Source organism: Gallus gallus, chromosome 3 (assembly GCF_016699485.2).
Source record: "Gallus gallus isolate bGalGal1 chromosome 3, bGalGal1.mat.broiler.GRCg7b, whole genome shotgun sequence".
Lineage (NCBI taxonomy): Eukaryota > Metazoa > Chordata > Aves > Galliformes > Phasianidae > Gallus > Gallus gallus.
This window is the reverse complement of record NC_052534.1, coordinates 81,987,295-82,003,924: the sequence shown is the minus strand read 5'-3', so window position 1 is coordinate 82,003,924 and position 16,630 is coordinate 81,987,295. Positions and strand designations below refer to the sequence as shown.

The window sequence follows — 16,630 nt, the reverse complement described above, 5'->3', positions numbered from 1 at the left end:
AACAAGAGGCAAGTCCCCACAGCCCATACCTATGCATGCTGTGTCACCAACACGGCCAACCAATTTATTAGAGAGTCCTCCAGTGGATGTTGCACAAGCTACATTTCCTTCACTGTCTACAGCAACAGCACCGACTGTTCCCAGGTCTCTGCCAAGAAAAACAGTTCACAAAATTAGGTAGAATTAAAACAAACCTGCCAAAGCATGCCGTATTTATCTTCTAGGTTGCTTTAAAAAAAACTGAAAAAGATTACTGCAAAAAATTACTGCTCATCAGAAAACCATTTTTTATCATGCTTCTCATTACAAAAATAACAACCAATAAACCACAATTCTCACAGCTTTTGTTTTCTGTGCAATTAAATAGCTCTTGACATTTTTTTAGAATGGTCTGATCTCTCCCCATGACTTATTTCCTATCAGCAGACCTGGAGCAGTTTTTTGGCTATGGCACACCTAATGCACAACCTTCCCCTAGCGGCAACTCAAAGACACAAGAATCATCTCCCACTGTTTTAATGAGCAGTTAACTCAAATTATTTATGACAGTGCACGTAAACAAGTAAATACATAAAAGGAGAGCATTGTTAGAATGCACTGAATCATTTCCTTCCTGTTCCTCCTCCTGCCTTTTCCTTATTCCCCTAAATGCTTGAATGCCACAAAAAAAGTTATTTATGTAGCTTTCAATTAGTATTGTTCGTAATGCATCACTAATACATATTTGCCTCTCTGTACTTTGCAGCTAAGTAATCTTGAGGTTTAATCACTTGGTCAGGAGAATGTTGAAACTGCAAACCAGCTTAAAAATCTTCTTTCACTGAAGAAAATACAAGTCTCAACTACTGCCTGATTTCTTCAGCAGTCATATTTAATAGGTTGCTTAAAATACACATGTAAGTTCATACTGGTAGGAAAAAAAGGCTACTCAACTTACCATAACAGTTGCTGTACTAAGAAACAAGACAGTACTGAGAAGCAACAGTTTGAGGGTCCGTGTATTCCAATCTTGGCAATTCACATGAGTACATAAAACAGTATTTGGTTGGGAAAGCTATATCCAGAAAATCTCAGTCTATCCACAAAGGAAAATAATTTGTGCCAATCCTTCAGTGAACTGCACAACTACTTTTGGATGTTGTCAGAGTACTGGTGAGGGTCTCTATGTAACCCTCAAAATCAAAGTTAAGGTCATTTTGGTCACAACAACTCTATGCACTGCTACAGGCTTGGGGCAGAATGACCAGAATGCTATGCAGAGGAAAAGGATCTGGGGGGTGCTGGTTGATGTTCGGCTGAGCATGAGCCAGCAGCGTGCCCACATAGGCAAGAAGGCCAAAGACATCCTTGGCTTCTATAGTGCAGTCAGCAGGAGCAGGGAGGTGTTCGTCCCTCTGTACTCAGCTCTGGTGAGACCACCAGAGCTCGATGACTGTGTTCAGGTTTTGGGCCCCTCACTACAAGAAAGCCACTGAGGCCCTGGAGAGTGTCCAGAGAAGGGCAACAAAGCTGTGAAAGGCCTGGAGCACAGGTCTTATGGGAAGCAGCTAGGGGAGCTGGAATTTTTCAGTCTGGAGAAGAGGAGGCTCAGGGGAGACTTTATAGATCTCTACAGCTACCTGAAAGGAGGTTTTGGTGAGGTAGAGGTCAGCCTGTTCTCCCAGGTAACTACTGACAGGATGAGAATAAATGGCCTCAAGTTATGCCAGGTGAGGTTCAGGTCAAGTATTAGGAGAGATTTCTTCTCCAAAAAGAATGGTTGGACACTGGAACAGGCTGCCCAGGCAAGTGGTGGAGTCACTGTCCCTTGAGATGTTCAAGAAATGTGTAGATGTGGTACTTAGGGACATGGTTTAGTGTGTAATATTAGTGGCAGGTGGACAGTTAGACTAGATGATCTCAGAAGTCTTTCTCAACTTGATATTATGATTCTATGATATCCAGTCAATTTCTCACAGAACCAACTTCCAGTTCCTTCCTGTTTATGTAAAATATCTTACTGCCAGCCCCTACACTTCATTCATAGCAATTCAAAGTTGACTGATGACTCAGAGGACTTACAGACTGCTCTGACATTTATGTGGAGACGAACCTAATTTCAAACTGGTATGATGGTGCAGATGGGCTTCCCACCCATCCATCTGTTACAAATGATTTGCTGAAGAGCATATTAGGAAATTCAGTGCTCCCTTCCATAGACATATAGTGCCTTTCAACTAACTAAAGTTAGATCCTCCTGAGAAATTAAGAAATGCATGTCCAGATCAACATTTTCCAAGGTATGTATTTAGAATCACAGAATTGTCTGAGTTGGAATAGACCCTTAAAGGTCATCCAGTCCAACCCCCCTGCAAAGGACAGGGACACCTACAACTACATCAGATGGCTCAGAACCCTGTCCAGCCTGACCTTGAATGCCAGGGACAGGACATCTACCACCTCTCTGGGCAACCTATTCCAATAAAAAACTTCTTCCTTATATCCAATCTAGTTCTACCCTCTTTTAGTTCGAAACCATTTCCCCATGTCCTATCACAATAGATCCTGCTAAAAAGCCTGTCCCCTTCTTAGCGACAGCCCCCCTTTAAGTACTGAAAGGCTACTATGACGTCTCCTTGGAGCTTTCTCTTCTCCAGACTGAACAGCCCCAGCTCTCTCAGCCCCTCCCTATAGAGGTGTTCCAACCCTTGGATCAGTTTTGTGGCCCTCCTCTGGACATATGCCAGCAGGTCCATGTCTGTCCTGTGCTGAGGACTCCATGTCTGGATGCAGTACTTCAAGTGAGGCCTCACCAGCACAGAATATAGGGGCAGGATCACTTCCCTCAATGCACTGCCCACGTTTCTTCTGGTGCAGCTCAGCATACAGTTGGCTTTCTGGGCTGCCATGAGAATAATACAAGTACAAAGATTACACACGCAGCAGGTATCTACTTTGGTACAGAAGCACAAATGGCAATAAATAACAAAGTGTGTCCAAAATGTCTTAGCTGCTGTGGAGCAAACACGGATCTAGACTCTAATTACTGTCCTTTTAAACTTTTGATTACTTACGTGTCATGTTTTCTTTGTTCATGTTCAAAAGGCAGATATGCAACACTCCTTGCATAGTCCACTGACTCAGAAACACTAACAAGGCAGGCAGAACTGTCTAAGTAGAAATACTGTATTACAGTCGTAGATCTAGTATTAGTGTCTGTACGAAGAAACTCCACAAGTACCTGTGGTATACACCAGAGCATGGCTGTCCAACCTTTTGGCTTGTCTAGGCTGCACTGAGGAAACAGGAACTGCCTTGGGCCACATACAGAATGTACAATAAATTTAATGAATTTAAATGACAAAGCTTATTTTTTTAATGTATTTAAAAAAAAACAAAGCAGCAACAAAAACAAAACTAGTGGGATGTCTGACCTTATTTTTGGGAAACTGATGCATCAGTCTGGTTCGATGGCAGTGGTTGCCATTCTTACTGAATTCTAAAGGTGTCTGCCAGATTTTTGATGAAATATTACTCTTTCCATGCTCCATCCTTGATACTAACTGTTCACAAATATAGGTACTGTCAAAAAGCAATGACATGAATAAGGCATGGCTGTGAAACAAGGGTTATTTTTCTCTGATAAGAGAGATCTTTCTGGTAAAGAGACGTGACCAAATTTTTCTTTGAGCTGAATGTCTGACTACAACTCTATATATTCCATGTGAAAATTTGCAAGTAATGTATTTACTTCAACTGAAAACGGAGTTGCAAACACATTAAAAAAAAGATTTTTTTTTTAAATCTATTCTCAAATTTTTTTTTCCTATCAAAATGGAAAGCAAAGTTGCATATTTTTCCACTGTTCACAGGTCTGTGTACAGCTGATGTTTCAAAATTCATGAAATGATTTGCCATAACTTAAGCTTTCCATAACGTAAGTTTCATTTCAAATGCTGATTGTCTGAAACATAGCACAAATAAGGTGATTTTTTTTTTTTTTTTTTACCCTGAAGATGCATTTAACTCATTCAAGTCTACCAAAATTGCTAAATATGTGAGTTAATTTTAATGTTCAGGTTCTGGCAGAAATTTTCCATTTGCTTCTATAAAGGACTTGATGCCACTTTGCAAATCATGAAGTCTGTTTTAGTACTTCAGCCCAACGTAGCCACCTTCCCTCAGAGAAGTAAATGATGACCCCACAATCAGTGTACACGCTTTTAAGGAACTCCTAGCGTTGGTGGTGACTCAATTCCTTGGACTTTAGGAAATTCACAGCCTTGAGGATGATTTACATGACACCATCTATTTTTAAAGCTTATCCACATACATTTTCTTGCTGCCTAACGCAGTGAAATTACATCAAACCCGAGTTATCAGTGGTAATGGCATCATCTCCTTTAAAATTTTCTCAGCCCCTCTTTTTTTTTTTACCAACCACCATCGAGGCACCATCAGTAGCTATACCAAATATGTGGATAAAAGTTAAATAAAATCCCTTTGATGTATTTTTTTTCCTTTTTACTGCTTCATACAAATCAAGAGATTTAGTTGTGTCTTTCAATGGCACCAAAGAAGCCGTTTTGTCAGCGACATTATATTAGTTATCAATACCTCTAATGAAAACAGCAAGTAAAGCCATATTTGCAGCATCAGTACTTTCACCTAGTGCCAAAGTATAAGGTTTGAAATGAGCAGCTTTACTCTCCAAATTTATTTTCAATACACGTTCCTGTTTCTTCATTTCACCTGGCTGTACTGCACAGTGACACAAACTGATTTTAGAAAAATCTTTTAAAAAAAAAAATCAGAACACATCTGTTGTGCTTTCCATTCATCACCTAAAGTCACTATCAGGAAACAGTTTTGATTTCTTTTTGCTAAAAAATTTGCTATCACTTAGCTAGCTTATATAACAGAGCCCATCTGAGTTTTAACGTTTTAAAAATGTGTTTTGTTGAAGTCACAGACTTTTTTCAGTTCCACTGTTTTTTCTTTATGAAGCATTCAATGATCGGAGAGCTGGAGCATCTCCCTGCTGGGGGCAGGCTAAGAGAGCTGGGGCTCTTCAGCCTGGAGAAGAGAAGGCTCTGTGGGGACCTTATGGCAGCCTTCCAGCACCTGAAAAGGCCTACAAGAAAGCTGGGGAGGGACACTTTACAAGGCCATGTAGTGACAGGACGTGGGGAGATGGCCTTAAACTGGAAGAGGGCAGACTAGATAATAGGAAGAAATTCTTTACTATGAGGTTGGTGAGACACTGGAACAGGCTGCCAGAGAGGCTGTGGATGCCCCCTCCCTGGGGGCATTCAGTGCTAGGCTGGATAGGGCTTTGAGCAACCTGGTCTAGAGGGAGGTGTCCCTGCCTATAGCACGGGGTTGGAACTACATGATCTTAAAGGCCCCTTCCAACCCAAACCATTCTAAGATTCCTTGGTATGCAATGAATTTGGCAGCATGTTTCAGCATACAGTGTCTTTTCAAATTGCAGTATTTGAGAACTGAGACAGTTTCCTAGCAAATTAAGCACAGTGCCATGTTATATGTCAGCACTGCACAGCACCCTCCCCGTGTCCCAAGGCCAGGTCAGGCCGCAGTGTGAACAGTGCTGGAATTCTCAGGGACTCTTCAGCAACTCTAGAAAGCATATGGTCAGAATCTCTGGACTGAGAGACTGAAGATAAAAAAAAACAACCACACTTTATTGTTAGCAGAAGGGGTACAAGATATCAGACTGCACATGCAACAGAATCACAATTTCTTAACGTAAATGAATGCAGGCTTCTAATCAGCAAAAGAGAAATGTTTCTCTTCTTCCAAGCTCTTTGCTTGGAAAGCTCTGAACACCTAAGGCTTCTAAAACAGCCGATACACTCTCAGAACCTGAGGACTAAAGGTTAAGTACAAGCCAACCTTCACATTCCCAGTATAAGCTGGTGTTAGGTTGCCTCCGACCAGTACTACTTCACCTCTGCCCGTTTGCTTCAGGCAAGTTTCTGCATAATCACTATGGACATAATAAGGAAAAAGAACATTCCACACACAACACAAGAACAAACAGGTTGGCATAAAGAGACCTCATTTCAGCTTTGTGAACTCGTGCCTGTGTTTGTGGGCAACACTTGTCAGGAAAAGCACAGCGTGGCTAAGACAACAAAAAGTCTCAAACTCATCAGAAACACAGAAACCTTCAAGTACTGGGTACTCCAGAATAAGAAAAGGCTGAAATTAAAGATGCCTAACACTGTTAACCATAAGAAAAAAAATTTAAGCATTTATAAAGAATGATCAGAGACTCAGATGCCATGCTTCCAGCTCCTTTCTTCAGGAGGCCAGGGGACACTGGCAGCTACACCATTCTCAGAATTCTTGGCAGTGAGCTGTAACACCACACAGTCCTTGCATACCACACAGATTAAAAAAAACCTGAAACTTCCAGGGGAGACGAGATGAACTATGACTGATATCTCACGGTCAAGGAATAGCTTCATTTTGTTTACAAGACACTTGTCTCAAGACTTTGTTTTTCCTTCTAGCAATTGAATGTAAATAACATACAGCTTATATATATTATGGCCTAATTTCATTGGTTTTAGTTAACATGCCCACAGAAGAAGCTTCTTCCTTTTTTTCTGATCTACAAATTCTTCAGCTCTGCTTGACTTCGTACTATTACTTCCAACAGCAGACTAGCAGCAGTATGTAATACAGTATTTTCCTACACAGCAACCGTTGCCATACAAATGCAAACTCAAAACAGTTTAGTATTTATGCCTACCTCACGGGTATAAAAAACATTTGACACCTCACGATTTTCATTCCTTTCTCATCCACCTTGTCTTCCTCTCCGATTTGTTATGTGAAGCTTGCTTATGTTTCAGGTGACTTTCATTTTCCTGGCGTGCAATATCATCTGATAGCATCTCTTCTCACACCCACCACTACATTGAACTACTTCAGTTTTTTCCCCTTCTATCTACGGTAACCGATAGTCATAATCAGCACTCAGTAGGAGTTACTTGGTCAAAATATGACGCAGTTTAACTACCTAAACCAGTTTAAAAGACTAGTCAGATGGTCTGCTTAACCAAGACCAAAGACCAGCTTTATGATTTCAATTTTTACATGGACTTTGTTTTTAATTTTAAATAATTTTAATTTTAAATAGTGGACTGGAGAGTTTCTAACTCACAGTTCCTCCTTGGAAAACTTACATAGTCACTTAAACTTCAGCAAATTCACCAGAAGCTGGATTTTGAGGATTTTTTTTTTCCCCTTGAGGACATTTTGTGAAGATTATGGCAAACCACAGTTCACTCAGAACTGAAATATTATCAAGGCTGACAACAGGCCTTCAGGCTTTGGAATTTTTTTTTTTTTTTTAAAGTTTTTTGGGGGGGTCTTTTTGGAAGGTAAGTGGCAGGAGGAGGTGTGAACTGATAGCACCAACTAAATTACTTGAATTAAAAAAACAAATGTTACGAAAACCTACTTCTGGAACTCCACAGGGTTGGAATCCGGCTCAAGGTTCTTCTTCCATCTCTCCCGAGATCTCTCAGTTATGAGTTTCTCCCCTGGAATCTCAGGAACACCCATAGCTTGAGCAAAGAGTTGTGCACCATGGTCAGTTAACAGCATGTGCTTTGTCTGCAGAAGACAGGTAAAAAAAAATTACTGACACCTCTTGTTTTTCCTTATAGAAACTGCTCAGTATAGTCACTATTTTTGGGAGTATGGACATAAAGAAAATTCTACATTCCATTTTTAAACTTCCTGGTTTTCTGTGCCTTTAGCCAGAAAATTGCTTTTAATACTTCTTTCAATGAGCTGCCATTCTCACAAACCCAGAATTTCATATTTAGGAACTGACTATCATTCTAATAGATTCAACGAAAATTGCTCTCTTTAAACACCATTTGCACTTGCAGAATCTCTGTATTTATTCCTTTATTTAGCAAAGCACTTAAACCAGATCTTAAGTCAAAAGCCTTGGTCAAATCCACACTTCCAAGTCTGTATGGCTTGCTTAATTCCTACTTTTGAGAAACTTGCCAGTTAAGTTTGTTTCATTAAATCATTATGCTTTAGCAGGATCTCCAGCATCTAGTTTGTTTTGTTTTTTTAAACCTGTGTCCAAAACAGTGCATCAGCTTGGATCACTGCACAGCCGTTCATTGCTCAGCAGAGCCTAGGAAGGTTTTGCAGGAACAATGGCCTGACAATACAGGAGTCACAACAGAACACTGCTAACTTCAGGCAAGGTTGTACGTCCATGCAGCAACACAGCACACAGGGACCAGGCTAAGGTCCAAAAGCAAATTCAGGCAATGCTGCAGGCAGCAGGCCTGCAGAGCCCTGTAGGGCACCCAGTGGCTCTGCTTCTCTGCCTGCAGTGAAGATTCCCAAATCTGGTATTTATTTCTGTGACACGCTGCACTGACACACTCCATAGTCAAAATAGTCTCAAAGCTTCAGACTAAGATGCTGCAGACCATCAGCTTTCGCTGATTTCTAAAGCAACGATAAGCAATCATTACCACGATGAAGTCAAAGCTCTGGATAGCGTGAAGAATTCGAGCCCAAACTCCTCCCAGACCACAGGTACTGAACTCTGCTTCAGCCTGCTGCATCTCTGCACCTAATCCTTTCAAATGCTTACACAAGCAGGAAATGCGATGTCCCATTAAAAATGTTCCTGAATGGTCATTCACCAGGTGGTGGCCCTAACATCAGATATCTTTCATATTTAAGAAATTACTTCTTCAGTTGATGACAGTACCACTCAAGAGAACAAGAGGAACAGTTACAAGGAAGAAGTCTGCTCCATATTTGAAAGAGTGGAGAACAGCCTTACCCCAAGTGCTGTTACCCGGCAGGGGAAGATCCTACCTATTTATAACAAAGCTGAAGTGTTCTCAACTTAGAAGGGAACTTCTCCGTGCAACACTGCCCCCCCTCTGCCACTGCAACTAAACCACTAAAGCACATGATTCAATAATTCCGATTATGTTTATAGAAAATTCCATTCAACTTTTCTTTTGACTTCACCTGTATAAGAAGGTAGCCTCCTCCATCACTTGCTTTCTTCAAGAATCCCAATTCCATTGCTCTTTTACTATTTTTGTTTGTTTTAGAAAATGAGGTTTTATTACATAAAAACAAAACAATTTCTTAAAAAAATTCTTAAAGGAGTATCCCATGTGTAGACTTTGATAACATCCCACCTTCATGAGTTGCACACGAGCAAGAAATATTTGTACACAGAGGAATAAGTTCCTATGATAGCTTTTTGCAGTCCTTGATGAAAATAAAGTGTCCTAGGAAGAATTTAATATATTTTGGCCATCAAAAGAGCTGGTAGAACATTGCCAAGCAACCAAAAGAACAGATTTTCCTGTCTCACTCTCCTTCTACAGTTTCATGAATGTATTTATTTGTTAACTTTCTTAGATGCCTCATTTTTCTGGGACACACTTAAAGCAATCCAAAAAGAAAAAAAAAAAACAAATAATGGTTTCCAGAGTTCTTAACAGCAAACAACAAATGCTGGCAAATTTCTGTTTAATTCATCCTAAGGGAAGCAGGAAGAAAATCCCCAGCTTTCAGTTGCTGGCCTAGAATTCAGATCAGCTCTTTATTTAACAAACCCAGCAGTGCAAAGACCATGGCAGAAGTTTCCACCTCTGCCTTGAGAAGTCTATGCCGTAGGTTAAATTTCCCTCTAATTTCAAGAGCTGGATGATATAAAGGAAAAATGTATACACAGTTTATAAGCAGCAGTGAATCAGCGCTGTAACGTTCACATGACATCCATCTAATGAAGTGCTGGAGCTGAGTGGGATTACACGCCCCATTAAGAAAAACAAGTCATTTCAATGCATCATTCCACTTTCCTTCACTACAAACAGGAATAATTTAATGGGAATTTAACTGCTTTCTCAAGTATCTGTTTGATTAATTAGTTAATGTACTAAGCCTTCCATCTCTAGAGACTGATGTGCTCAGTATTACAGTAAGACATGAGCAGAAATTATTCCAGTGCTTTCCTTTCTTCTGTACCACGAATTCAAGCAAATTTGAGCCCACTAAGAGCGCGATAACATACAAGATAAATATGCACAACAGCAGCCTGAGGAGCTACTCTGACCACCAGATGGAGCCCATATTGTTCTATAATAGGAATGGAGACAAAAAAAATTACAAGCAGGTGGGAAACTCCTCCATTTGTTAAATGCTTTTTTTGTTTGGGGAACTTCATGTTTTAAAATTCCTTGGGACAGTGATGTCTCTTGACAGCACTGGGAAATAAGCATCTTAAAATCCTTAGGACCACAGGAAACACCAGTCTGATCACCCAGGGGTCACTTAGTTCAAAGTATTTTTAATTATTTACAGTAAAACAAAACAGATAAAATACACTCTGAAAAGCACCATGAAATAGCCTGGGTCAGTGTCCCAAAATTCCTTCCTAAGATGAACAGAAGGGTAACACTGGCTGGTTTGTATTCCAGTTTATAATGTAATGTCTGCCAGAAAATCAGCAGAAGCTCACCTCAAGATACATCAAGCAATTTAGGTTAACATCTACATTTGAATGTTGTCATCTACACAGAATTTATTGCAGCTGGGCAAACAGAAATACACTGCACCACAAAATGGAAGTACTTCTCATTCTGTGGTATTAGTGCCAAACCATTATACATGGCCTTATACAGTTGAAATTTTTATTTACTACTAAAATTAGCTTCAACTTTCTTGAAGACCTGAAGCACCACTCAATGACAACAAACCTTACAGCAGATGAGAGAGGGCAGATTTTTGGTTTTGTTTTTTGTTGGAGGTGGCTGGGATGCATTAGAAAGTTTTGTTGTCCAAAAAATATTGTTGTAACTTTATCCTAAACGAGGTTTTGTCTGAGAGGAGACACCATCAGTGGTTTTTAATTGTCATTATAAGAAATGATCCACAGAAAACATACACAACACTTTTCCCCCTCAAGTTACTAGAAGACATTCTACCCCTAGCCTTCCAACTACATAACAGAACTCATTTCCTCAGAGTGCTATCTTTAAATAATAAATAGCATGCAAAAAAAAACCAACCAACCCAAAAATGTTAAAATAAAAGCTCCTCGTGGTCACAATCATAGATTCTAAGCACTACCTTCTATTTCTTGTTCTTTCATAGTTTAAGGGAGGATTCACAAACAACATCAATGAGGTGTTTCAACACACCAGATGAAGTACTAAGGAAAAAAATGTCTCATATTCAAGTTCAGATTCAGCATACCTTTTCCATGACAAGTCGAGCTAGTTTTATTGGGTTTGCTATACATTTAACTGCAGATACTGCTCCAGAGGCCAGATTTTTTCCATCCATGATAATAGCATCCATTTCTACTTCACCTTTTTCATTAAGAACAGAACCACAGCCTAAAGACCAAACAACAACAGAATTAAAATTAAAAAGAGGAGGAGTAAGGGAAAAAGAATTAAGTCATTAAGAGCTAACCAGCAGCTGATTCAATTAATGGACCTCATCAAGCAAACTTTCTCTTTTCCAATTTTGTGTCTGACTTACTGGAAGCGCCTACCTCCTGAATACAAACAAAACAGCAGAAACGTTGCTGAGTATAACTACAAAATCCAACCATTGACAGAAATCTGACAGGGTGCAATGGCTACTTAAAAAATTGAGTTTTATTTTTATATGATGGAAAACACACTTGAAACTCATACAATCATTTATTTGGTCATAAAACAGTATACGGAATGCCATTTATGCAATTCCATCCAAAATTAAGTACCAGCTATGGAAGTTAAAATGACAATCATAAACAAGATTCTTTATCCCCCAGATCACATCACGTGCACATAAAGATATCTATTTTACTTTTCCAGTTCTTCCAACTGTAGGAAACCCAACAATATAGTGCAGAGTTCAGTCCTATCAAAAAAATAATGCCATGAAGCATTCCAAGAAACAACCAAAATTGACACAGCACAACAGAAGTGCTCATTCACTACTGCACCAAAACCTTGAAATAACACGGTCTTCACTACCAAATAACAGTAGATGGCGGAATTTGAAATAAAGACAGAAAGGAAATGAAATGCTGGGTAGTTATTCTCTTCTGCAATCACCAATGCTAACAATAACCTAATTGAAAATTAACGATACAAGATGAGACAATGCAAATAGGTGTTGTTGAGTTTTGTTGGTTTTTTAAACAACGTAAGCAACTCTTCCCAGGAGAATGCTAAGTTTTAAGTCAACACACGTGCAAGCTAACTTGGTTGGATAAGACTGAATTTAGAAAGAAATTTAAAAATTCATGGTGGAACTACAGAGTAGCTCAGGTAGAAATACTCAAACATTGAACAGAACTAAAACAGGTTTTGTTGTTTGCTTTTCCTGCTAAACTGACGTTAAAGCAGGTCAGAAACTACTGTTAGTAACTGCTGACATTAGGCAACTATACCTATGCACTTCTGGCCTGAATATATGTGTATAATGTTAAATTCTCAATTACAGGAGGCAAGAAAATTCTGTATCTTCATCCTGTATTTCAAAACTCCATCTAACAGACATACATGCCCACACTCCACCCCAGTTACTTTTTGCCCCACTCCAACCATATAAGCTATTTCTGAGCTCAGCGCCACATCATTTAGAATGGGCTATTTCTGTGCTACACTTATCTGTGGAGAGCTTACACACTCCTCCTTTCAGACATCTGTGCTAAAACCATTTTTCCAGAATTTCCCTTATTCTGATGTAAGGAATAGGTCCTCTTTTATTTCTTAGATAAGCCTTGCCAGTTCTTCTACTTTCCCTTGTCAAGGTAGGCTCTTCTTTCACCCATGTTCAGAAAGCTCCCTCTAGAACAAGGTGTACCTTTCTCAAACAGCAGTAATCAGAAGAATGATGGCCCCAGGGGATGCTCTACCAGCCTCTTGCATCACTCCATTAGAAATCTCCTATGTCTGTTGGAGATCTCTAAGGATTTCCTAAATGTTCCTCTGCAGAAAACTGTAGGACAAAACTTGATTGTTAAGCTCATTCCTCTCTGTATTTATTGTTACCGTTTTGCAATGTCTGTGTTTTCTAGGAAAATATCACAACAAAACAGACATTTATTTTACAGAGATAAATACCACGAGTTTTAAAAAGCCACTCCAATCAGGGCCCTCTTCACATAGCTGTCGTCTCACTCTGAGAGCAGCTGTATCTAATGAGCACTAACACAGCTGGATGTATATATAAGTGGTTAAGGACTTAGATCAACATAGTCAGACGTGATCAAGGACTCAAGGCTCAAGCCCAGTTTAAGCAAATTTTGCTATAAATTCTTTTTAATCTAATACAAATAACGTATAAATATTGTTAGAACAAGCTGAAGTAAACATCTTTAGACAAAACATTAGTTTAATATATATTTCCATAAGGATATGCTGTCAGACCATGAGAAGGTCTGCCACAAACACGTACTGAATGTTGTACATTAAGAAAATGTAAAGTTACAACTGTCTAGCAGGCACTGGCTCTGGTAGGGTCTAAAATCCTGACCTGAAATGGTGCACTTTGAACTTTGAGTATTGCACACTCCTTTAAGTGGCTGTACACTGTGAGAGAGGATGGAATTCTCACCCTGGGGAAAGACCAGTAACTTTAAACTACAGCCCAAACTTCCTTCCTACAACTCTGGAAACAAGAAATAAGTGTAAAGCACAAGTCCGTGGAAACGTCTCCATAAGACGAGCTATATGGATGCTCTGACATAAGAGAAATGCGTTTTGTCACACATCAGTTCACTTCTTGTCATCCACTTCCCAAGCTCAGAATAGCAGTATCAGTGATAAGACTGCAAACAAAAGATTAAAAAAGCTTGCATTAATACTGCCATTGTGATCCTACTTATTTTAGTAAGTGCTGAAATGACACAGACTGCTGCTTATCATTTAAATAAATAAGCCTAAATAGACTGCTATAAAGCAAGCTTTCGCCAGAGAATCCCACTCAACTAAAATACATTTTCCATTTACATAATTTTGATTTACAGAACCATCAGAATTAGTATATAAGAAACCAAGAAAGTATAGAATTGTTTACATGGAATGATTAAGAGATATAAACAATCTTTTGGCTTAAATTTATACTGAAGTTGTTTCCACATTGGCATTGGACAACTAAGGTTGGCTAGAAAATGATACTCCTCGAGAATTAGGATTTTTTTCCTGCAATATAGGAAGCCGATGGCTTTGAAATAGCAAATGTAAGCTGTTTGGTCAGCAATATGTTTAGAGATAGAGTCCAGAATTACAGAAAGCTCCAGAGGTCAAACAGTTACAGATTCACTGACCTGAGCAAAACGCAGTCCTAAAGGTTGACTGATTTAGACAGCAAGTGAGGGAAAAGTTAACGAGGGAACACCAGCTTCATATTAATTATGCAACTGCCTCATGGTACACATCTCATTTAAACCTCTAAAAATCAGGAAGTTCAACCCAAGTCAGCAACAAATCACTTAAAACTTTCATAGGGAAAAAAAATCTTTCCGTCTTTCTCGAGTGCAAGGTGAGAAAGAAAAAGTGAATCTCTGCACATTAAGCATCCACACAGGAAACAGGTATGTTATCTGAGACACTGAACTTTAACAGGTGTTCTTTTCCAGGTTCATTCCTGACGTACCTTGCTGGAAATGGTGAAGTATTTTCACTGAAATGCATCCAAATAGCAAACTTGAGGTTACATGAATAGGAGAAAAATATTGGATTATTAACTGCCATTAACATAAATTGGCATTAATTGCTAGGAAATTCAGTTATAAACCTTTGCTGTATAAATTCATGACTCATATCATTAGTGCATGATTTTTGTAATATTATTTACGAAGGCACTAATTGCAAGCATTAACTAAAAGACAAACATACACAATATCCCAAGATCTTCCTTCAGCAAGAAGAAAGAAGGCTTAAACATTGCCACAAGCTGTGTACCAGGGACCTAAATATGAGTATTAACTGAACATACATTCCATTAAGGAGTCCATGTCTTAAAACTAAAGACGCAGCATGGGGATGGGGAAGATTTACATAATAGTAAGACTGGAGAACAAGAATGAATCAGTAGGTACAGAACACTGGGAAATAATAAAGACTAACCTGACTGCCTTAGCGTGCTCACAAGAAACTATGCTACACACCATGCTTTTTTATTACACCAATGAACAAATGACTCATATTTTGTGACATCAATAGTTACTTCACAACAATATGCATAATTCAAGGCGAATGCAAGCCGGTATTTTCACAATGATCAGAATCAAGCGCTCAACATACATAATGATTATATATGCATTTAATTCTTTCAAAATTACCTGCATTAAAATGAGGGTCATCTTCCATTGACCGTACTGCCTCCTCAACTGCATCTAAGGCGCTGCCTCCTTGTTTCAGGACACCGTAACCCCGCAACGCAGCTCTGACGACACCAGTACGGCATCCCTCCTCTCGTTCTTTGAAGATCCGGCCAGCTCCACCGTGCACCACAATGACAGGCCTCATCCTGCCAAATTCCTCCAGCTGTGCCAACAGGTTGTTCTTAATTAGCCTGTTTTGGAAAGAACTGTGTTTAGTATTTGTTCCCTTCCACATGGAGACAGCCCTGCAGATAAATGAGCAGATAGGCTGTTTGACTCCCATGAGTTCACCTTTCAAGAAGCCGAACACTCCCTCTAAGGAGCTCCAACAGCAACTTGCCTCTGCACCAGGTACTGAGGAACCCGAACAGCCTGAGGCCAGCTGACAGCAGGGCGTGGGGTGTGCTGACCTCTGCAGGGCCCGCTCAGCAGAGCTACGCCACCATCTCGCCACAGAGCCTGTCTGTTGATAGCATTACCTTACAGGTTACACAGAAACAAGCATTCCAGTTTCAGTCCTGCAAACTGCTCGTTAGATGAGTAACCTCACTCTTTATACAAGCACAGATAAAGCCCAGCCAGAGTTAGCAGCTTAACCGCGCTGCCTGGATTTCAAACCTCCAACCTCTTAAAATCGTTGTACTTTGTTCAGAAAAACAAGGCATCAAAACCTGGCAGTTAACCGCTTTTATTGCTCACTGCCTCCTGTGAGCAAACCAGTAGTGCTGCACGTCTCTGGATGCAGAGGAACCTCATTTCCCTCTGACACCAGGCTGGTAGCAGAGGAAGCTCAGTGAGGGCAGCAGGCACTGCACCAACGCAGCAGGCCCAGCCCGTGCTGCCCGGGGCAGAAACGTCTGAATTTTCACCGGGCTGCTGTAAACGAGGCCGTTCTCCTGGAGGCCGACTGAACTTTTATTTCTACGGACAGCTGCCCTTTTCTTTCCCCTACGGTCAGGTTCCCTCTGCCCCGGAAGGAGGAGCCCAGCACAGCCCGTACGCAGCGGCAAAGCCGAGCCCTCAGGGTCCGCCCTCCGCGTTCCGAGCCGCTGCCGGCGCTCATCCAGCCTCACCCGCCCTGCGGAGAGCGGAGCCGGACCCCACTGCGGCCTCCCGATCCCACGGCAGCTGAGCGCGGCACGGAGCCGAACTGCACTGTCGGTGCTTCCCTCACCAGACATGGCGCTCTGGGGGATGCCCGCAGCTAAGATGGCCGCCGCCCCGCCC

The 16,630-nt window shown here is 40.5% G+C and overlaps 1 protein-coding gene across 4 annotated transcripts in view; it reads right to left on the bottom strand.

Moving 5' to 3' along the window:
* ASRGL1 (asparaginase like 1) overlaps window positions 1-16,630 on the bottom strand; it is a 22,132-nt gene extending 5,502 nt beyond the window's left edge. Inside the window, exons 1-6 of one of the 4 annotated variants that reach the window (XM_015284793.4) lie at window positions 16,477-16,630; window positions 15,695-15,866; window positions 15,362-15,594; window positions 11,272-11,414; window positions 7,475-7,629; window positions 30-148 (exon numbers count right to left, since the gene is read on the bottom strand). In XM_015284793.4, coding sequence (XP_015140279.1) covers window positions 30-148; window positions 7,475-7,629; window positions 11,272-11,414; window positions 15,362-15,548 — 604 coding nt within the window. In that variant the 5' untranslated portion in view covers window positions 15,549-15,594; window positions 15,695-15,866; window positions 16,477-16,630. The remainder of the gene's footprint in view (window positions 1-29; window positions 149-7,474; window positions 7,630-11,271; window positions 11,415-15,361; window positions 15,595-15,694; window positions 15,867-16,476) is intronic. The other 3 variants (XM_040697949.2, XM_004940443.5, XM_419885.8) reach the window with 3 other exon arrangements.